This window comes from Aspergillus ruber (genome assembly GCF_000600275.1).
Source record: "Aspergillus ruber CBS 135680 unplaced genomic scaffold scaffold00022, whole genome shotgun sequence".
Classification (NCBI taxonomy): Eukaryota; Fungi; Ascomycota; class Eurotiomycetes; order Eurotiales; family Aspergillaceae; genus Aspergillus; species Aspergillus ruber.
Window position 1 is genome coordinate 269,342 of NW_024467318.1, and position 22,666 is coordinate 292,007.

At 42.2% G+C, this 22,666-nt stretch overlaps 5 protein-coding genes across 5 annotated transcripts; 3 read left to right on the plus strand and 2 right to left on the minus strand.

Annotated features, from left to right (window-relative positions):
• Nucleotides 1-209: 209 nt before the first annotated feature.
• EURHEDRAFT_414532 (SacI domain and endonuclease/exonuclease/phosphatase family protein) lies at nt 210-4,877 on the plus strand. The gene is made up of 7 exons (XM_040782459.1): nt 210-880; nt 946-1,141; nt 1,192-2,842; nt 2,893-3,192; nt 3,254-3,363; nt 3,421-3,752; nt 3,858-4,877. The coding sequence occupies exons 1-7, from the start codon at nt 556-558 to the stop codon at nt 4,460-4,462; spliced, it is 3,519 nt and encodes a 1,172-aa protein (XP_040637001.1). The 5' UTR covers nt 210-555; the 3' UTR covers nt 4,463-4,877.
• Nucleotides 4,810-7,516, minus strand: EURHEDRAFT_504648 (uncharacterized protein). The gene is made up of 4 exons (XM_040785816.1): nt 7,333-7,516; nt 5,861-7,271; nt 5,426-5,804; nt 4,810-5,283 (listed from the first exon to the last, which is right to left on the minus strand). The coding sequence occupies exons 1-4, from the start codon at nt 7,335-7,337 to the stop codon at nt 5,174-5,176; spliced, it is 1,905 nt and encodes a 634-aa protein (XP_040637002.1). The 5' UTR covers nt 7,338-7,516; the 3' UTR covers nt 4,810-5,173.
• Nucleotides 7,517-8,546: 1,030 nt separating this feature from the next.
• Nucleotides 8,547-9,720, minus strand: EURHEDRAFT_460366 (uncharacterized protein; the record flags this gene model as incomplete). The annotated part of the gene is made up of 4 exons (XM_040784644.1): nt 8,547-8,650; nt 8,743-8,962; nt 9,020-9,226; nt 9,346-9,720. The coding sequence occupies 4 exons, from the start codon at nt 9,718-9,720 to the stop codon at nt 8,547-8,549; spliced, it is 906 nt and encodes a 301-aa protein (XP_040637003.1).
• Nucleotides 9,721-10,205: 485 nt separating this feature from the next.
• On the plus strand, nt 10,206-13,298 carry EURHEDRAFT_516936 (putative AP-3 complex subunit delta; the record flags this gene model as incomplete). The annotated part of the gene is made up of 5 exons (XM_040786520.1): nt 10,206-10,341; nt 10,395-10,591; nt 10,657-11,040; nt 11,089-11,317; nt 11,371-13,298. 5 exons carry the CDS (start codon nt 10,206-10,208, stop codon nt 13,296-13,298), a joined length of 2,874 nt encoding a protein of 957 aa, XP_040637004.1.
• Nucleotides 13,299-20,474: 7,176 nt separating this feature from the next.
• EURHEDRAFT_160916 (uncharacterized protein) lies at nt 20,475-21,091 on the plus strand. The gene is made up of 3 exons (XM_040777805.1): nt 20,475-20,509; nt 20,560-20,912; nt 20,966-21,091. Exons 2-3 carry the CDS (start codon nt 20,676-20,678, stop codon nt 21,053-21,055), a joined length of 327 nt encoding a protein of 108 aa, XP_040637005.1. The 5' UTR covers nt 20,475-20,509; nt 20,560-20,675; the 3' UTR covers nt 21,056-21,091.
• Nucleotides 21,092-22,666: the final 1,575 nt, after the last annotated feature.

Genomic DNA, 22,666 nt, shown 5'->3' on the forward strand with positions numbered 1-22,666 from the left:
AATAGAGAAAAACAAAACAAAAGATGGAAGATACTCGTGAAGGATAACGATAAAGGAAAAAAAAAGTTTCAAAATTGTTATCAATAACTGATAGGAAGCACGCACTTTCGATGAGTAAGCTACCTAAATCCGGAGTCTTCAGGAGAAGCAGCAAAAAAGCATGAGCAAAGGAAACACTAGCCACATCTGTAGGAAGCAAGGATATCGATGATAGTAGTATATAATAAATTATAATGCCTAGCTCCCAAAAATGAGGTTCCATCCATGTTGTAATGTTTCCAATTGTTTACAAGGTAAGGTCGGGGAATGAAGTAATATGATAATGGATCTCATACAGATACTCCTACCCCTGTACGGAGTAATACCTATGAAAGAAAAAGGACCATTTGAATGAAAAGGAAAGATATCTTACATAATGCATAATAACTTTAACTAACTAGTTGTGAATGGAACCGACCTGGAACACGTCTCCGACTGTTCTATCGCAGCTCTGGTATCCTATGCTTTTGTGTGTTGGCATCTATCCTAACTATGCCCATTTGGTAAACTGAAGCCATGTCTATATCTAGCTTACGGGTTTTTTGCCAGGACTATCCGCAACGAACAATTGCTCTGGTGACCACAGAACATGCCCTGATCTTCTACTGCTCAACAGATATAGTTCCCAACTCCCAGCGAGAGCCGCCACGTTGCCTAGTGGAATTTTCAAGCTTATCATCTGTAGACCTCAAGGGCTACAGAGCCTTAGGAAACGGATATGGCACACTTGGCTTGGTCACACTGAACGAAGATGTCTTCCTGTGTGTTGTAACTGGTTCCTCGAAAGCTGCAACGGTCAGACCTGGAGAGACAATTTTGAGGATTGATAATGTGGACTTCTGTACTATTTCCCAGCTATCCTTGAAACACATCTTACATCTACCAATTCAGAACTGACTTGAATAGTTTGTCTTAGTCGCCCGGACTATGATGGGCTGGATTATGAGGCTGAATATGCAACCGATGAATACAACCATGCCACTGCTCTGGCTGTTGAAGACAGAGAGTTTGATCACCCATTTCTCGCCTTAAAGAAGTTGCTCAGCGATGGCAGTTTCTACTATAGCCGTGATTTCAATCTCACGGATCGGCTGCAAGATCGGTGAGCCAATTCAAATTCTCGCTCACCAGGCTCGGCTGACGCGCTGTCAGTGCTGAGAAGTCGGCAGCCTTTGACATCGGAACGCTCGATGAAGATATGCTATGGAATTCATACATGATCAGTTCTCTGCTCCTTTTTCGAAGCCACCTCCCACCGCCCGAAAGGGAGCGTCTTGACTCCTCCAAGATCCTTACCTGTGTCATACGAGGGTTCGCTAACACACTGACCATTCCTGCCTCCGTTCCTATCCTACCTCCAGCTCAAACCAATTTACCATCCACTCTAACGATTATCTCGCGTCAAGCTTCGGGGCGCGCAGGAACGCGATTCAATTCCCGTGGTATCGATGATGACGGAAACGTCGCTAACTTCGTAGAAACTGAAACGATTCTCTGGATGCCCTCCGGCATTACGTTCTCTTACGTTCAAGTCCGCGGCTCAGTGCCCATCTTTTGGGAACAAGCCACAGGGTTCCTTCCCGGGCAGCAAAAGATTGAAATAACACGGTCTACCGAGGCAACACAGCATGCGTTCAATAAGCACTTTGACCACCTCGAACTAGAATATGGAGCCGTTCACGTCGTCAATCTTCTTAGCGGGCTCAAATCTGGAGAAACAGAGCTCTCGACAAAGTTTCGCTCACATATCATGAGGAGACTTGAACAAAAAGAAGATGTTGGCGTTAGTAATTTGTCTGGCCATGCCCTTCTGCGGACCACTGAGTTCGATTTTCATGCGGAAACCCGAGGCCCACTTGGATATGGAGCAAGCAGTCAGATCAGACATGAAGCAATGAATTCTTTACAGGGGTTTGCATACTTCTTGTCCGAAGGTTCTGAGTTTGCAGCCACATCTGGGGTTGGATGTCTAGATTCGCAGCAGAGTTCCCCAATTGTCCTACAGCAAGAAGGTGTTTTTCGGACAAACTGCTTGGACTGTCTCGACAGGACCAATCTTGTACAGACAATACTCAGTTCAATGGCACTTGAGCTGTTTCTTTCCCAGCAAGGAGCTGCTTTGAGCACTGAAGTTCAAATGAGGCATTCAACCCTATGGGCTGATAATGGAGATTCCCTCTCAAAGATATATGCAGGGACCGGTGCTCTAAAGAGTTCATTTACTCGGCATGGAAAAATGTCACTTGCAGGTGCGCTTGCAGATGCACGCAAAACAGCCACGCGGCTATACGTGAACAATTTCTCGGACAAAGCGCGGCAAAAAACGATTGAGCTTCTATTAGGGCGGTTGACGAATCAAGTGCCAGTGCGCCTATACGATCCCGTCAATGATATGGTATCTCAAGAGCTCAGCCAACGGGCGTCAGAATATTCTTTTGCCCGATCAATAAGGGTATGGGCTGGCACTTTCAACGTAAATGGAAGCGGCCTTGGTCCTGATGTTGACCTTGCGCCGTGGTTGTTCCCAGTCTTCGATCAACAGGGGGATGAACCGACAATATTCGCCGTTGGGTTTCAGGAAATCGTCGCACTAAGTCCGCAGCAGATAATGTCTACAGACCCTACTACACGTAAAGTATGGGAAAATGCTGTGAAAAGCTGTTTGAATAGTTACTCAAAATCAAGAGGCTCAGGGAATTATGTCCTTCTACGGAGCGGTCAGCTTGTCGGTGCGGCTTTAATGGTATTTGTGAAAGAAGATGTGCTCAAAGAAATCAAGAATGTCGAAGGGAGTGTCAAAAAGGCGGGTTTCCCAACCATACATTGTTGGTAATATTGCTAACGGCCCAATAGACGGGTCTTTCTGGAATCAGCGGCAACAAGGGAGGCTGCGCAATTCGTTTTGAATATTCTGACACCCGGATATGTTTCGTGACAGCGCATCTTGCAGCTGGGTTTGCAAACTATGATGACAGGAACAGAGACTATGGAACTATAGAAAATGGTCTTAGGTTTCAGAAAAATAGATCAATTCGAGATCATGACACCATTATCTGGCTGGGTGATTTCAATTATCGGATTGGCCTAAGCAACCAAAACGTCAGAGAACTTCTGCTTCGCGGGGATTATCAGCGACTCTATGAAAATGATCAGGTACTACACACGACTATTCCTGCAATATATACATATACGCATGGCTGACAACGGTCTATAGTTGAACTTACAGATGTTAGGCGGGAGGGCTTTCCACTTCTATTCCGAGGGCCCAGTATGCTTTCCTCCGACATACAAATATGACATTGGCAGAAATGAATATGATACCTCGTAAGATGCCCTGATCTTGCCAGACAGTTGAGGGAATTTAACTGATTTTCCCGTCAGAGAGAAAGCACGTGTACCTGCATGGTGTGATCGAGTGTTGTGGAAAGGGTCCAACCTCTATCAGATATACTATAATGCTGCAGATTTACGGTTCTCTGACCATCGACCAGTTTGTGCTAAATTCATTTGCACAATCAACGTCATTGATGAATCTTTGAAGGCTCAACTCAGGCAAACTCTCTATGATGAGAGACAGTATGGCATGCACGATGCCCTCGCAAAAGGAATCATGCAGATGGATATCATAGATAGGGAGGCTATCCAGACTGCTGACATTACACCTGCTCTTCCACCAGCTAGTTCAGACAACCACAAGTGGTGGTTAGATGATGGTATGTTCTTTTTGTGTTTTATATACATCGTTTGGAATTTGACCACCCCCGTTCACATTCTCTTTCTCTCTCCATCCGTGCTTGTGTGATATTGACATTCAGAAGGTGCCCCTGCAAGGTCAACCATGAGGTTACCAGCAAATGACTTTGCTGTGAACGTGGATCGGAATTCTAACCCATTTTCCTCAAATGACGAATGTGACTGGGTCCGTATATCAGGCTTATCAGAATGGGGTACGAATATAAACGGTAATATGGGCACTGAGCAAGCATCACCGCGTTCTTCGGAATGCGAACTTCTCGATGCGTCGTCAACCCAACCGGAAACTGGCAATCAACAAAGCACTGCTGCTTGGAAAACACAAGGTTCTCGAAAAGTAACACAAGATCTGAAAATGCCGCCGCCAATACCTCGAAAGCCAATTGCCCTGAGCTCGAGGGAAAAGTCACATGATGTGAAACAAGGGCAAGCCTCACTGATGAGAGATGGGGATATAACCCATTCCGAGTCACACTTACGACCTATTAACAATCCATCTTCACTAGAAGATGCAGACTCATGCCCAACGTCTCGAGACTCGGGTTTACCAAGTTCAAGTGCGCATCGAGGGCAACAAGCCCAGGAATATACGAATACTGGAAGGGATACCAATGATCTCTTGGGCGATATCATGGATGGGAGTGTCAATTGGAAACCACTACTTCAATGATATAAACGCTTGGTTTTCTGTGTCACCTGAAATTCATTTCCGCATGGGCTTCCGGTGGGAGTACGCCAAGAAGAATTCAAAATACAATTATCACCAATCCATTTTACATTGCAGTATATGATGGTTTACCGCTGTCCTTCTGACCATTTTGAGAAAACAAGTACTTATCATGAGTGGGGATCAGACAAGCAAGGGCATTGATATAAAAATGGCTCAACCCTAATTGAGTCATAATTACTACTGTACATATGCAGCATTGGCCGGTGGGTTTTCTTTATGTAACAATGATCCTGTATATTATATAGTACTCGGGCTCTTCACTGTTATCTGCCGTACTAAGGTTCCCGGCGCATAGTAATTTACGGAGAGACCTTTCATAAACCGGCTTTTTAAAATATAAGCGGAACATTCGGATAAAATACAGAGAATGACTGCCCATTGTACAGCCCCGAGGTATTGAAAATCAATACGACACCGAAAGGAAAAGTCATTCCCTTATGCATGATAAACTACACCTTGGAACTGTTTGATTAACGAGAAGAGAAGTGGGCCTTATACTAACAATATTAAAAACTTAGAATTTGTCCTTCCTTGAGGCTAGTATCAATGTAAGATTATCATGATCGAAACGCCTCTACCGTAGCCCGGTGGCTACCGAATCTTGAATCCAACTCCATCTCAGAATGCGGCAGGATACTTCAAGTGAATCAGCTATTCAGACTTTCTTACCACTTTCCAACCCTTGTTTGATTTCATGCGGTGCCCCCCGACAACCCACATGGCGAACGCTCCAGGATCCTTTTGTCGTTGTTTCTTGGTACCTGAAAAGCGGAGAGATCAGCGATCAGTAAGATATCAAGAAATAAAAAGGCTACAAGAACAACAGTAGCGAGACATGATTCAAATTTCATAAAAAGGGAGAAAGAAAAGAAGGCGCTACAGTCACAAAAAATTAGCGCATACCTGTTTTCTTTGGTTCCTCGGACGCAGGCGCAGCAGCTTCTTCCACTTCTGAGGCTGCTGGTGGTTCAGGTTCAGGAGCTGGTTCGGGTTCAGGTTCTGGGGGTGGTTCTGGAGCTGGCTCGGGCTCGGGCTCGGGCTCTGGGGCAGGCTCGGGATCTGCTGGAGCTTCTGGGGCTGGAGGAGGCTCGGGAGTCTTGGGCTTTTCAGGTATCGGCCACATGTGCATGGTTATGCTCCAATCAGGCTCAATGACGGTATCCCAAATCTGTGGGAGTATTATATCGCCATTGGGACCCACGAGGTCATAATGACCATCAGCAACATGGGGTCCTATAACTTCTATATGAAGGAATGCTTGGCGTATAAGCTCCTCCATGCCCTTTCAAGATCAATGGATTAGTTAAGCCGCAATGGTACTAGGAGCGCAAATCTCACCTGCCAGGTACAGCATAATTCAAACGGAAAACTAAACTTCCTCCCAATGGCGTCTTTGAACTTTATCGGCTTTTTCTTATCCTCCGGAGGGGGCTGTTGACTAGCGGCTTCCGCTTGCGCCGCAGCAATTGCTTCCGCTGCAGCTGCATTTGCGGCCTCAGTTGCCGCAGACGCCGCTTCTGCTGCCGCTGCCGCTGCCGCTTCTTCTGCCTCTTGTTTTGCTTTGGCGGCTTCCTCAGCAGCTTTTTGTTCGGCTTCAGCCCTAGCAGCAGCAGCAGCCTCCTCGGCGATCTGCTTTTCATGGGCAGCTCGTTCTTCTCTAGCAGCCTCTTCAGCTGCTTCCTTCTCAATCTCTGCCTGACGAGCGGCCTCCCGGGCCTCCCGGGCCTCACGCTCCGACCTCTCCTCTAAAATCAGCTTTTCTAACCTTGCAATGGCTTCATCCTTGGCTGCATCTGCGGGTGGAGCGGGTGGAGGAGATGGACTCGATTCCTCCTGACTTGGAGATGGCGCACGCGGATAAGTATTATAATAAGGCTGAATCATCCCCGGAGTCATTGGATACGGATCTCTAAATGGATAATAACCATTCTGGCCATAAGGTACAAGATCATGAGAGTTTAAAGGGACACCGCCATAAAACTGCGGCCCATTTGGCGATATCGGATGTGGAAACGCTTGCGGCGGTGGACTCTGCGCGCTGCTCCGAGTATGAGGTGCCTGGGGGCGATGTGAGTGACGCCCGAGATGTCCTGGAGGATCCTGGGCAAAAAATGGAGATATGGGTGCACCTGGCGGATGGTGGTGAAACTGTGTGCTGTATGGATAAAGGGGATGTCCATATGGCGATGGTTGGTTCATCGCATTGTGGTGGCCCACCCTTACAAGTTGATCGGATGGAGGATGAGCACCATTTGGATGCCCGAACGGCCCATGTGGAACTGTGTCATGGGAATATGGATATGACGGGCCTGGAGACGGATTATGGGCATATGCTGGCCCTTGGGACACGGGCGGCCAAAACCTTCTGTCCTGAGAGGGTCTGTCATAAGGTTCTGTGTATTCCTCGCCGGAATCCTCACTTTCTGGAGATTCGGGTGAAGGAGGTCGACGTGAACGACGGGGAAGTGGCCCTCGATCTTGTACATAATGACGCCTCGGCGCGGGGCGTCGCATAGAACCAGAAGCTGGCATCCGATCCATGGCTCGCATTCGGTTTCGACCTGTCGTCCTCGGCCGAGAAGCCGAATCAGACGGCTTCAGTTCATCCGGATATGGTAGATGTGCCCACTCGTCGTCGTATGGGTCCTGATATCCATGACTCCCTGGATCTGAGAGCGGGGATCCTCGAACTCCGGACGAGTCCTCTTCGTCTGAGATAGAATGATCCGATCCGATAGTGATATTGAACCTGCCAGCGATAAGTGATCAACCCAGGTAATAGCCCAATCGAACCAGCGTGTTTAACGTACGTCATAGAGGTTCAAGAAATAGGTTTTCGCCCTGTCTTTTCCTCGCTTTTTCACTTAGATACGAGGTGAAGCGGGCGTCAAAATGAAGTTTCCAATTTTTATGGAAAACCAGCGAATTGCGGTGACGGATGCCCTGATCTGCCAATATGAGGCGGGGTATCTAAAAAGAGAGGGGCTAGAAGGCAAAAAAAAAAAAAAAAAAAAAAAAAGGTAGGCGCTAACGCGCTATTATCTGTCGTGGTACGTTCAAATTGCAGTGGCACCGCCAAAGTGAGAAATGATCCTGAAATTTTGCAAAACCTCAGTAATGCAAAAGGATGGGTCTGTTCATATTTGGGATTGGGATTGATCTATCCAATTCCTATTCAATTCAAGATAGACTCGAATGTGATGCGGTTTGAAAAACACAGGGGATGAGCACCAAGCACGAGTCACCAAGAAAAGAGGGGCAAAGTAACCATCTCAGACAGAACAGAATAATGGCGGCAGGACTTGAGGGGGAGAGAAGAGAACAAAGGCAGGAGGGTGAAAAAAGAGAGGAAGAGAGAGGAAAGACTCAAAGAAGGATCGAGAACTCTGATACTGCAGTAGTGTACGGAGTAGTGTGAAGCAAACGCTGACTGCCCGACTAGATATAGAATTTCATTGGATCTGGTGGCCTAATGACAGAGTTGGGCATGGTTGTTGAGGACCAGTGAGCTCATTGTGCTTAGCCTGCTGCCCAACTGCCCAATTAGCACATCCAATGCTCCCCTGTCAAATAATTGCTGCAAGCATACGAGACGTGGGAAATGCAAACAATGTCCACATCTTGCAGTGCGCTATTATACGGATTTTTGGATTGATTGATTGATTTAGAAAAAACAATATATATAACTGCATAAAACATAAAAGAAAAATTAAAAAGGTACAGGTATGTACCCCATACAAATTCGTATCATTCTATGATGAACGCCGACGATCCCGGTTTGAAAGAAATACAATGAGAAGCAATTGAACTGTGGCTTATTTATTATCCAAATAGAGAGAGGTTATGAGCAAACAACATGATACCATGTAAACATTACTGGGATATTTCGTACAGTTCAATCCCTGGTCCCCAAACAAACCCCTCAAAACACCAGAAGACAGCGGAAGAAAGAAAAGTCGAGAGAAAAAAGGAAGAACAAATGAATGAGACGGGAAGGGGGTGAAATATACATGTTTCAAATGTTTCAATTAGACTTGCCAAATCGGTCGAGGAGCTCCTTTGCTGCAATCAGCTCACTTTGACTGTACTTCTGGCCTTGAAAATCCATAAATCGCGATTTAACGATTGCTTCGAGTTTTTGAAAAGCAAATTCATTTAGTCTTGGAAGTGTTTCCTTCAAAGGAACTTCTTCTCTTTCCTCGGTTTCGAGTAGCAATGACGTAACCTATTACGGAGGTAAATTAGCCAGAAACGAGAAGAGAAGAGGGGGAAGAGGGCAGGAGATACCAAAGCTAACCCATATAATCCTCGTACATAGTCATCGCAGAGTTCAATGCTCCTACAATAATGACGCACTGATCTTCTCAAAAGCTTGGATGGATCACCCTGTTCTTTTGAAGAAGCAGAGACATATAACAGTTCGGCCAAGCAAGAATGAACCTAAGCGGACAACAGCATTAATACAAGGTCGAGGAGGACTAAACTGGTATTGCATACATTCCAAGCATTTGGGGTGATTAAAAGGGCCTCCTCAAGACAGAAAACTGCCTGGGAACTCATCCCTTGGAATCGATATAGGTCTGCAAGCTCGCACCAAGCTTCCGTATCTGTGGGAGTGGCTTCCAGGAATTTTATCAGGCTACTTATGGCGTCCGCAGGGCGGGACAGTGATCGCAAAAGAGCAATCCGACGTTTCAAGATGGGCTATCAGTCAAGAGTTAGCCCCCAAGCTTAGAATTGCCTCTTTCAATTTATCCTTTTCGTCAAAGACAAAAATCATTATTAAAATAAAGTGATCAGAACTGTGAGGGAGGTAGGCAAACCAAATTGACTGGATTCTGTTGCAGTATATCGTCATATTCCTGAAGGCACTTCTCCAAAGCAGAGTTATCTCCAGCGATTGCTTCTTCATAAAGACCATGTAGCCCCATTATCCTCTCATTTGATGGCCCAAAGAACTGAGTTAGCTTGTCAAGGCATATGAGAGCTGACTTGTCATCTCCTGTCTGTAGACAAGTAAAGAAAAGCCGCTCCATCGTTGCATATTCTTCAGGTTGTGCCGAGGAAGACGTAATAAGTGATAATGGTGCCATTTTCGGGTTGCTTTGTCGGCCAAGGAGGATTGGTGCTTGCTGTGAATACTGAAGGGTAGCAAGCAGATCTGAACTATGAATGGGTTCGTGCTTCGTATTAGACATGGTAATTAACAAACACTCTAGATTTGAAAGTTGGTGCAAGCATGTACTTTAATATAGTAACATACGCGTTGCAGATAACGGCTCATAAAGAGAAAATAGAGAGGCAATGAGAAGATGTACTCCGTGGAGTTCGGTGTCCCGTGACGTACTCCGCACTACTTCCATAGGTAAATCATGAATATCACTCTCATAAAATTATTAGATTACATTCTTTAAATTTCTCTCTCTCTCTCTTTTTTTTTTATTTTTATTTTTAATATCCTCCTATTCTTTAATTCGACGGCGATTCTGCGGGCATCGGTCACGCTAACATCGAACAATCTCGGGTTGGCGAAAGAACGATCAAGACCAATCTCGTTCTCTGTCGGCAACGGTCATTCTATAGGCCATTTATCCTAGATATAACTTCTCAGATCGAGACGCTTAGTCTTCAAGCAATGTCAGTATATATATATATATATTCGGCTTCTCTAATGCAGACAATAATGCTCAGAAAATATAGGTTCGAGAAGTCTTTATATGACCTTATAAAAGGTCTACGAAGCCATAAAGGTGCCGAGGAAGATTATATTCAAAACAGTCTTCGAGAATGCAAAGCGGAAATCAAATCACAAGACATGGGTACGTTATTTATAAGACTCTCAAATGTTTGACAGTATACTAAATATACACAGACAGAAAGGCCACTGCACTATTGAAAATCATATACCTAGAGATGTTTGGCTACGACATGTCTTGGGCCTCCTTTCACGTGCTAGAGGTCATGTCATCTGCGAAATACCTGCAGAAAAGAGTTGGCTATCTTGGAGCAATGCAGAGTTTCAGGTCAGACACCGAGGTATTGATGCTTGCAACTAATCTCTTAAAAAAGGTATCTGTTCATCAACTTTTTGTATAAATTGTATGTTTCTATGTTGTTTACTGACAACTCAACAGGACATGGGCTCCTCAAATATTCCAAACCTGTCTCTTCCAATGGTCACTCTTCCGCATGTCATAACCCCCTCACTCTCCATGTCCTTACTTCCAGATATTCTGTCCAGACTCTCCCATTCGCACGTTATGGTTCGCAAGAAGGCAATTGTTTGTCTGTATAGACTCGCTCTGGTTTATCCCGAGGCTCTAAAGCTGGCTTGGCCTAAGATAAAAGAGCGACTTATGGATGATCAAGAGGATGGCAGTGTCACTACAGCAGTGATAAATGTCGTCTGCGAACTGGGATGGAGAAGGCCGCATGACTTCCTTCCACTTGCACCAAGATTATTTGATTTGTTAGTGGAGGGTGGTAATAACTGGATGGCAATAAAAATAATAAAGCTCGTGCGTTTCCCTCCCCAATATCAGATACTTAGTTTCTGATCCTCACAGTTTGCAACTTTGACTCCATTGGAACCACGCCTAGTTCGGAAGCTCCTCCGTCCATTGACGAATTTGATTCAGACAACTACAGCCATGTCGTTGCTCTATGAGTGTATAAATGGCATAATTCAAGGGGGCATTCTTGACGGCGATGAGGGTTTTCGGGAAAAGGATGAGGTAGCAAGCCTCTGCGTTGGAAAGCTACGGGGCATGATAGTTACGGATGCTGACCCAAACCGCAAGTATTCGCATATCATATCATCTTCGGTCGAGACTGACCCTGGTTTACAGTCAAGTACGTCGCTCTTCTTGCATTCAACCGGATTGTAACATCGCACCCTGTATTGGTGTCGATGCAGCAGGATGTTATATTGGAATGTTTGGAGGATGCAGATGTCTCGATTCGGCTCCAGGCACTCGAACTTGCAACTGGGATGGTAAACAGTGAGACACTCCAACCTATCGTCAGCCGCTTGGTTAAGCAGCTTAACGATGCCTTCATACCACTATCCGAGCAACCCCTGGGAGAAGACCAATTGGCTATGCGGAACAAAAACGGATTACCCGAACAACAAACCGTTGGAAGCCATTCACACTATCTACCCCCTGGATATAAGATAGAAGTCCTGCATCGAATCGTGGACATATGTTGTTACAATAATTATTCAGGGTTGCCGGATTTCGAGTGGTATATTGATATTTTAGTGCAGCTGATAAAGCACGTTCCCTCTGAAGACATAAGCGGGTACTACCGGTATACCACAAACCCGGTCAGTGAGATTGCATGTCGTCTTGGTTCTGAACTGCGTAACATTGCAGTTCGTGTACGCAATGTTCGAATGGAAGCAACTAGGGCGGCTGAATCTTTGGTTCTTGTTCACAATGATAAGTCAACATCCTTTCGAGGGACTACGGCTAGTGACAGCATCTTGAGCTCCCTGGCTTGGGTTGTCGGTGAATACGCAGAACACCTCTTGTGCCCCGGGCAAACTCTGCAATCTTTAATCGATACCACCAATGCTTTGTTACCAGTGAGAACACTGTCTGTCTACTTGCAAGCTATTCCGAAAGTCCTTGTTCACCTCAATTCTAACGGTGATTCATGGGACGACTCCCAAAAAAGCGAGACTTCGCTGTTGTTAGCGCGGATAATAGACTTTCTTGAGACGCTAGCTTCCCATCCGGATTTGGATGTACAGGAGAGGGCTATTGAATTTCTCGAGGTTCTGCGCTTGGCAGCGGAAGCCGTCAATTCAGAGGTTCATCCATCGCGCGAACCGCCCTATATATTATCGGCCGTGATTCCAAGTTTGTTCTCTGGTCTAGAGCTCAACCCGGTCGCTGTCGGTGCGCAGAAAAAGGTTCCACTGCCTGAGAAGCTTGTCTTAGATCAGCCCTTCAACGAACGTCTTTGGGGTCTTTTTGATGATTCCAGTGATGTTTCTCTTGATTTAGAGGCCCAGGATCTCTCGCGAGATTTTTACTACACCATAGATACATCGGCCCTGGATCGACGTTTCACCGCGCTTGCGCATGGTGACATGCTGTCGAACATATCTCATTCAAAGGTCACTGGAAGGTCTATTGGTGTCGCTGGCAAACCAAAACGAAGAACTGAGCGCCGGGATCGCAACAGGGATGATCCTTTTTACATCGACACCGAAGAAAATTCGTCTGGCACATCTACGCCTTTTCATAGGGTTTTCAATGCTTCCAATGGCGATGGAATGGATGTCGATTCGATTCCTATAATTGACCTAAAAATAAACAACGAGGCGATACATGGTCTGGCATTGTCAAGGGATTACGAAGAATATAAACGCTCCAATCCACGTCCTAGGAAATACGACGTCATTGCTGATGAAAATTTTGGGCACGATGAATCTATGAGCATCCAAGAATCTGACGAACCAGGGAAGATAGGGCGATCCCTACTTCAGGTAGACACCAGCGGCCTCGGGCATTTTTCCTTGGAGGAACATACTCCGGGTTCGAATTTCACGCAGCACCGCACCCAGCAAGATGAGGACGAAGTAGAAATGGCCAAAGCAATGCAGAAAGTGGAGAAAGTACGGTTAGAGATGCAGAGAGCATCGGAGCGAATTCATCCCAAGGACGTACCTGCCGAGGGAACTCTCGTCAAGAAGAAGACAGACCGAAAAACTCGACATGGAGCTGGTCCTTCCGTCCGGAAGAAAAAAAAGCAATCAGATGATTGATAATGGTATGGCATTGGACAGTCAGTAAATATAAAGACTTCTCTATTAGGGACGATATTAAATAGCACGCTGGCGGTTGCTTTCCCAGGGAGTATTAAACGCAGATGCAGTTAAAATGGCAGTATGAAAACCACTCAGCAGGGTGCATGTTGGATATCGATAAACAATTCCAACAGGTCATATGGCGATATGCCATTCCCGCATAACCGACAAAACACTAGTCCATGAACCGACCAAACGTTGCCGACCATAACTTTGGAATGACACCTAGAAGTTCGAATGCAAGCCCACCACATATAACGAAAACGAGAACAGCTGTTGGATTCTTAGCCAGGCACTATTGCATTGTCTGCTGTTATTGCCATCATCACGTACCTAGCCAGCCAATGGGCAAAGAAGACTTTGCACTTTGTTTTTGCTTGACTGGTACCTGGCCCTTCCCTCGTTTTGCAGCCTCGTTCTTTGCGTACTTCTCATTTGCTTTTCGCTGCTTCGGTGTTTGAGACTGCGAAGCAGGTCAGCTACCAGGTACATGATGCACGGAGAAGACTTACCATGTTTATTGTTATTAAATGTGATCGACCTCTCACTGTGGTGTATAGGGTACAGATGATCCTATGGGCTTATTGGTGCTGGGATGGGTGCGAATGTGAAGGTGGGAGATATATAACTGCAAGTGGACAGGCGAATGAAAAGGCCATGCTGTCACAGATATTACCCCTGGCAATACACTATATCTATAACACACCCAGTACAAATACGCATGGCAAGACAAAACTTACCCATTTAATGGTAAATACCCCTGTATAGTCTTATTTTTTTTTTGTTTTGCAGTCTATGCCACTGCCTACATATATTTATTAGCCTAACTACTCCGTACACCCCCCAGTATCTCCTATAAATATTGAAATTGAAGTATACGCAATTCTCTAACTCTGTTCTTCCCATTCCCGGCCTTGAATACCCTAGGAGAAGAGGCTAGATACCCTAGAATAGTCATCAAATGTTCAATCTGAGGGTTATAAAAGTAAGCGGGTCATCTGCACGTGAATGGATGGTGGGCACTGGGCAGTGGCTGCTGCTGTAATTGTAAGTAAAGACATTACTCAACTTCCAATTATCAGGTGAACCTGGATGGAATTCATGATAAAATATATTACATCGCAGAGAGGAATGAATCCATGCTACTCCGTACAGAGTACTCTGTGGAGGATCTGCAAAGCATGTGTTGACATGAAGATTTGATGACTAACTAGTTGAATTGGCCGCAGGCGAAGATTTGCTAGAAGAGAGGGAAATGAATAAACTTGTGAAAGCCATATGGGATATGTCCTTTTCTCTTTTATCTTTATCCCATGAGTATGACACTTTTGTATGTGGTTAGATGATGGACGCCCTCTTCATTTCAAATAAGACATCGTCGACCAGAGCAAAATAAAAATAACCTTGACCCAGAAATCCAAATCACACCCGCATACCAAGACCAGCATAACATAAACCACCATTGAAGTGTATGAATTTCTCCAGAGCTTATGGTGACAGCACCCTGGTTTAACAATAATAAGAAAGGCTATAATAGAGTGGCTGATACTAGATGTACCCAATAATGAGCTTGCTTTTAATAGATCTATATTGTTTTTTACCTTATTCAAGGCGTATCGAAAGAAGGATTACTATACTTCCTTTCAATGACTTAGCTTTATTGACTTCTGTAAGAACAGGATTATATTCTTCTTTTTATCCTTATTATTCTTTAAAAATGAGCCACTTCCTGCAGCCACTTTATATTAGTGTCTTCGACAACTATAACCGACATTCTGATATAGTTACTAATTTATTAATATGATTTATACTAAATAGTGGAGGAAAGTTGTGAGGATTTCTACAGCTAGCACTAATAGACACCTCGGTCAAAAAGGCAACAATATGGTAGCCGTCAGCTACTGGCACGGACTCGGAATAGTATATAAGAATGGACTGAATTCCTATCTAAATTATTGTAGCCATCGACGAGAATATCGGATCTAGAGAAAAAAGAAGAGAAAAAATACAGTTTTTATCTCCAACGTACTAGAGGTTTCTTCTACCCATGTCGGCTTGGTTCGGTGACGTTTGTCGTTATTGGCCGTATACGCGACGTCAAGCCGTCATAGCTGCCAGAAGCTAGTACCACCTTATATACTATCATCTCAATCTTAGGCTTCCTATATTCTTATTTATCTTTATTAATATACTATAGAGAAGTCCATATACAGTAATAAAAAAAATTAATAAATCTTATCAAGGTCTAACCATATAAAAATATTTTAGGTATAAAAAACTTTAGATAAAAACATTAAAGACTTCTTTTTAAATTATATATAAAAATCAGTGAGATAAGCGACTATATTTAAAGTTCTATTCTAGTACTTTTTCTTAGTCTATAAGCTATCTTAAAGTTATTAATCATGGACCTTACTAGAAGAACTATGATTATAACTTTTGTTGATAAGGGTTAAATTAAAGACCCAGTTAGATAAATCCAAGTACAAAAAAAAGTTATCTTAGTTGAAGGTACTCATATTATTAAAAGTCCAATTGCCCCAAAAAATTATTTTACTAAAACATTAACTCCTGAGCTGATGGTGCAATTCCTCAAGGTGTATCTGCTGCTAGTTTCCTATTAATATAAAATAATAATAACTAGGTTTCTTAAAATAGGTATCTAACAGTCGGATATAACACTATTTATTAGGGCAATCCGTTTATAGTATGCCCAATAATCCCACAACCACTACTACATCGTCATGGAGCATGCTGGCGAGAAAACCTGTTCTCCATGTGTATCAAGCTGCTGGAAACGCCCCTGGCCTTCCTATACGGATAAGACAGTATCCATGCCTAGATCAACTTTCCTTCTTGCCCCCTTCTGTATCTTCCGTTCATTCTATGCACGTAAAGACTTGATTTTTTCAAGACTCGGTGGAGTTGATATATGAAGTCAGAAAGTTGTATTTGTAAGAACCCACTCTTATCCAGTGATTTAAGCCCTTCTCTTGCGTGCAGTTGGATAGAAAGATAAGAAATCTTGTCAACTTGATCGTTGCCAGCAACCATCATTTTCTCTACTAGCGCTTTCCATATGGGCGTTTAAGCGGCCCAAAGACGTCAACATCCAGTGATTGAAAAAAGGTGAGATGTACGTGGGACATGCAAAGACAGATGATTCCATTCTCTCCACAAAAGGTATCGAAATCTGCAGTCAGATAACTACCTATGACCATCAAGAATAAGCAACCGCTTTGCACAGGTAGAATATTGCTTAGAATATGTCAGTCTAGAATCAATACACTCCACAATTGTAACACTTTCATGATTTCCTTGGATAACTATGCGAGGTCTTTCACTGCGTTCAGCTGCAGTGATGGCTTTTTGAGGTTGTACAGTGACCCATTGTAAAGCCAATCTCACTAAAATTCCATATATCTATCATCATGATAGATATCATGCTCTCTAAAAGCCTCAAAGGACAGTTGTGGACCATTTTATTAGAACCTCTGGATCCTTTTGCTTCGCCGGTTGATATAATATCCGCCGGTCGAATCGTATTTTTAGCTCTGGATGTCGCTTGATTAAGGTAGATGCCTAGTTGACACCAAGGTTCCAGTAGGTGTAGATTCTTGAAGTAAAATCTACACAGTTTGATGCAAGAATCACGGTCGAAATAAAAAGCGTCATTCATCAGCATCTAACAGTCATTTGGCAAGAGATTTTTCCTTTAATATGTCAATTATGACCATTTGAGTGTGTTTCTGTGATTTGATAAAGAACCGCTCGCAAAGGGTAGCTTCACACCCCAAATATCATAGCAGTTTTCTTTTTTTTTTTTAAGAAAAAAAATCTTTATATGCAGAAATGGCCATTTGTATGCGGAATTCCTTAAGAGGCATTCTGTATGAAATGGATGGGAAAACTGTTGAAATGATGCAAATGCTCATTGATTGCAGAGAAATCGCGCGGTTCGGCCGTGAAATACATTTATATCTATAACATTATCTATCTTGATTATCGTAATAAATCAATTTTCAATCTAAAGATGAGAATATAGTAGATCTTTTCAATACTTAATAATAATCTATACATGTACAGTATATCTTAGAACTATCCTTTAAATCTTGCAGTAACAATTTATTCTTATTTTAAATCACAGGCGATTTAAATCAGGTTTATCAGGTTAGCTCGACTATTAAATGAAGATCCAGTCTAGTCTTCCACTAAGCACAGGAGTTCATATAGATTGAATCTTAGATTTATAAAATTAATTCACTGCGAGTTTAATGAAAAAAGAAATATTTGTTAAATTTTTATACAATTAATATGCTATAAATAGTAATCGAGAGATATCCATTCTTATTATCTTTAACAACAGCATAGAGCTCATCAGCTTTTAAAGCCGTTATTTTATTTGGGATCTTAAACTTGTCATTAATAGTTTAGAAGAGGTTTAAAGAATTTAACCTGCAAGCATTACAGTGAGAGAGCCTCTTTTATTACTTATATTTTAATTACACATTCTCCTTAAGGTGAGAAATCTCATAAATATAGTACAAAATAACAGTTATAAAATCTCTCTTAATTGTGAAGGCTTAAGGACCGCATCAACGGCTGGTGTAATTGTCAGGTAAATGCCTATTAGAGTACTACTTTATACTATACTGAAGACTCAAGAGATATATTCAAGACAGCACATGCAATCAGTACCACGCCCACAGTCACAGTCATAACATACAAGGCGATTAATACTAGTAGTACAAAGAGAAGCTATTATTATCCTTGTTTAATTAATATATTGACTTTTTTTAGAATTTCACCAATTTTTCTAATTCAAAATTGCACCTGATAACACTTCGAAGTTCGAATAGAAAGTAGAAACGGTGTTATAGCATTGAACAAGCGTATTTTATTGGGATGAATAATTAGCTTTATGCATGAAAAAAGAAATATTTTTTGTAGATTTGGATTTTTTTCTGGGGCCCCAAATTCAAACCTAGTTTGGTTTTGGGTTTGGTTCTGGGTTACGAGCGCCAACCCAAACCCAGCCTGGGTTTGGGTTTGAATCGAAATCTTCGACCTAAAGTTGGGTTTTGGCGATGTCTATGTAGTTTCTGTACTATTCACGAATTTTCAAGCATCCAACTCCGCAACAACTGGAGATAGAGACTGAATATGGCAGTCTCAAATCCGCTTTTCATCTTATACAATTAATAGAAACTGACCGATACCCTTCCTAAATAGAAGGATTGGTTGCTGGTCTTGGATGTTGAGTTTTGCAAGCATCGTCTCTGGTTTGAAAAGAATAAGACCAGCAGCTGCAAGTTTACTCCATATAATTGGCCTTTGGGAATGCACAGCCATGAATGCTGGAGTATACAGATATGAATTTTTTTTATCAATGGCATCCATGCCATTTTTTTGCCATCGCTTTGGTTTCCTGGCCATAGTAGTGCTTGAGCAGTGCAAAACAGCTCATATTCTTGGCTGAAGTAGATGAGATGAATGAGAGGCATATATAATAATGATTATAGTAATCCACTCATAATGTCCACGCAGGATAAATTTTGGCATGGCTATCTCTTGTCTCTGACCCGCAGGTAACTTTTGCAACTGATGCCACACCCATTGAGAAGCCTCCCTAATCCGTGTTGTAGATATCCTGCCCAAGGACGTCATACCTTTGTATGGTGTTTTGAACACGATTAAACCAGTCCTTATATCAACTCTAGATCTTCATATTTGGCACCCTGATAACCATATTGACGGGTATACTTGGATTTGAGCTCAGGACGGCTTTCAATCAACCGGGAAACCCATCTCTCATTGGTAAAAGCATCTTGGGATGGTTTTAATCGTGCAGTTAATAAAAGGTGAGCAAGATGGCGCACATTTGATATCTAGATATCTACAGATACAGGCCACGTTGATCCATATGATTCATACCAAGAATCCATCTAAAGTGGGTTCCTTAATATGTTATAAATTTCCGCAATTTGCAGGCATTCCTCTCTCCATAAAGGTCCTCTTAAGCAGTCAAAGGCCTTGGCAGACAGTTCACGACAAATAAGCATTTATGGTAGACTTAGAGACGAAGCCTTTGACATTAAAAGACCTTTGATTAAACTAAAGATAACAGTAAAAACATTGAAATAATAACTGTTCATCTATAAATATATAATAAAGTGACAAACTATCTCCTATATTTTAAACATAAAATGTTAGAATACTGCCTGATCTCAGGTTTTATCACTGGTCAAATAAAATTATCATAAAAGTAGATGCTTATTATATCCAGAACTAATGATAACACATAGTGATATATAATAACAGATAAAGATAAAAGATAACTAAAGTATTTATAATTGTACCAAGGCTGTTGTTGATAGAATAAATATATGACGCCAATAGATCTGCTGGTAGCATTCTATGATAACTCTAGTTCAAAGTCTACCGGTAGGTTCTAAGAATAAATAAACGATAGCCTTCATAAATAATTAGTGATCAGAGAGTGCGTGTAGTCATGAACTATTTCAAGCTCCAATAAAAAAAAAAACTACAAGGGATGTCTATACTGATAAAGGCATATAGTTATAAAATATATCATTTAACAGGACTGTAAAGAAATCAATTTAAGGGGATAACTATAAAGAAATAAAAGCTAAGATCTATTAATACAATTCTCATGCCTACCAGCAGAGTAAACGATATACAATTACCCAGGCTTAGAGACAGGCCTCTTTCGAAAGAGGTAGTAGTTATACAGTCACATGACAGAAGTCTACGTAATTCCGCGTCGCGCGACGCGCGACCAGATTATTGTCCATCATCCTTTCAACTACCTAGACCATGCCTGCACCCCTTTATAGTCGACTAATTCAAATAAGACTAGTAGAAAGGAATTAGAACCTTTCCGACGGGGAATTACAGTTGGCCGATATTCAGTGCGCAATGAATTTACCATATACAACGATTCAAACCACCATTGCAACATATCAATCCTCCACCACTGGCACTAGCTCTTCTCGCATTGGACGGCCAGAGATCCTTTCTGATGCTGATAAGCGATATATTCTTTTACAAATAAAGCGGGATCCCTTTATCAAAACCGAAGATATCTGCAAATTACTTGGGAAGCCCATCTCTACACGCACCATTGCACGCATGTTAGAAGAATCTGGGTATGACCACTGGAGAGCACAAAAAAGACCTCAATTAACTGAGGAAACAGTTAAACTACGCTACGAATGGGCACTCATGTGCAAGGATTGGGACATATGAGCAGTGGAGCAAGATTATATGGAGTGCTAAATGCTCAGTTGAGCTTGGCAAAGGGAAGCAGAATTAATGGTTTTATGGCGGCTTAACCACTTCAATGAAAAATGGAAAAAGAAGCATATAGTCCCATACACCAAAAGCAAAGGAATATCTATCATGGTTTGGGCGGCAGTCTGGGGTGGTGGCCACACTGAAATCTATCGAACGAGTCGGGATGAAGAATTTGCTCCAAGAGGGTATTTATTCTTCACGGTCCTATTTGGAGATAGATTATCGAAGATTATCTACCTGTTATATGGGAATCTGGTATGGAATTCATGCAAGATAATGCTCCCATACATACAACTAATATTTCTAAGAGTTGGTTTGATGAACATGTATTCCTCTTGTTGACTGGCCACCCTACTCACCTGATTTGGACCCTATTGAACATGCCTGGGCCAAGTTGAAAGAGCGTATATATGCTCTATCCAGACCTTGAATTGTTTAATGGGATCAAAGAACAATTGAAAGAGCGATTTTACAAGGCCATGGAGAATGCATGGGAGAGTTTAGGACAGTACTTTTTTGATGGGTTAGTAATGTCTATGGAGAACCGTGTTAATGCAGTTTTACAGGCAAAGAGGTGGTATAAACATCAGTAATCTAATTTAATTTATATTTTATTTTATCATTCATATGTCACTTATCTATTACATATTTAATTATGTAGTAAAAATACTGATGTGTGCTTGATTTTCGTGGAAAGGTAATGTTGGGCAATTATATAACTTTTTGCGGTTGCGGGAAATTACGTAGGCTTTTGCCCTAGAACTATAAAATCACTAATAAATATTGATTCTAGAGCCCTTGGCCTAGACATATTTTATAGCAAAAGCCGTCTAACTCCTATTTACTATAATTTTGTATTACTAGGCTTCACTTTAAAGATTTACAATCGATCTCTAAATAGATTAGCCATACCATTTATTAATAGTATCACGCTTCATTTCTTTCTACCTATTGATTCTGCTAGATATATTTAATCCCTACATACTATTTCCTACATTTATAAACTTTAGACTCAAGAACAATCTAACTCGGGCTTAATACAGTTCTTGAACAGCTGCATGTACAGTCTAGCCACTGTTTTATGACCTTTGAATTCTCCTGCTCTGCACTATGGTGTGTAATTTTCGATTATATCGCGTACGCAGTGCTGGATGGCGTTTGACAAACTTGGTATCCAGGAGGCACTTAACAAGTGATTCTTCTTCAATAGATGTTGATTTATACTACAGCGGATCAAGGCCCAAGAAGATGCAACCTGTGCAGAGATTGTGGCTTATCAAAGGAGACTAGAAATTCATACATCCATAAAAAACATCGATTCTTGGGTAAAATCACATATTTGATTAAAAGGGTGACTATTTTAGAGTTCAAAATAACAGCTCTATATGAATACAATCTTGATTCAAAGCATGTATGGGTGATAAATAACTATCCTATTGAAAAATACTAGACTAACCAATGGCCGACTGAGTACACGGCCACTTATGTAATAATAAAATTATTGGATTTGGCATGCTTCATTAATACTCCACATGCCGCTTAATCGTCTTAATCAATCACATCATGGAAAAAAAAATATAGATCTGATACTGGCAGAGTTCCTGCTTGAATCCTTTCTGAGATTTCTGGCAACTCTCCCGGCCCGAATAAATTTACTGTTGATTGCATTCAGAAGTAGGCTAGGGAGAGAGAAGGCGGAGTCCACCTATATCTACCAAGAGGAATTCATTGAATATAGATATAGAGAAGGCCAAATAATCTAATTGAGAAAAAAAGGTGCCAATTACCCAGAAATTTACAAGGATTCATAAAGTTGCGGTCTAAGCTGGTGGTGTGGTTTATAAGTATAGGCTAGCTTCTCCGAATTCAAAGAGCCCTTCAAAATACTAATTATAATCTAGGATATCTAGTAAATAAGTTCAAAACTTTTATTCAACCTATTTTAGATGCTAAGTCTTCCTCATTTCTTCCTTGGGGAACTCCTGTAGATCTCTACTTTTGAAATACAA

Coding starts and splice junctions, on each gene's coding strand:
- EURHEDRAFT_414532 (XM_040782459.1), top strand. CDS start 556: ATGTCTATATCTAGCTTACGGGTTTTTTGCCAGGACTATCCGCAACGA. Junction 881..945: donor GATTGATAATGTGGACTTCT/GTACTATTTCCC, acceptor TGACTTGAATAG/TTTGTCTTAGTCGCCCGGAC. Junction 1,142..1,191: donor ACGGATCGGCTGCAAGATCG/GTGAGCCAATTC, acceptor ACGCGCTGTCAG/TGCTGAGAAGTCGGCAGCCT.
- EURHEDRAFT_160916 (XM_040777805.1), top strand. CDS start 20,676: ATGGTTTTATGGCGGCTTAACCACTTCAATGAAAAATGGAAAAAGAAG. Junction 20,913..20,965: donor ACCTGTTATATGGGAATCTG/GTATGGAATTCA, acceptor AATATTTCTAAG/AGTTGGTTTGATGAACATGT.
- EURHEDRAFT_504648 (XM_040785816.1), bottom strand. Junction 5,805..5,860: donor AATTATGCTGTACCTGGCAG/GTGAGATTTGCG, acceptor TGATCTTGAAAG/GGCATGGAGGAGCTTATACG. Junction 5,284..5,425: donor CGAGGAACCAAAGAAAACAG/GTATGCGCTAAT, acceptor TCCGCTTTTCAG/GTACCAAGAAACAACGACAA.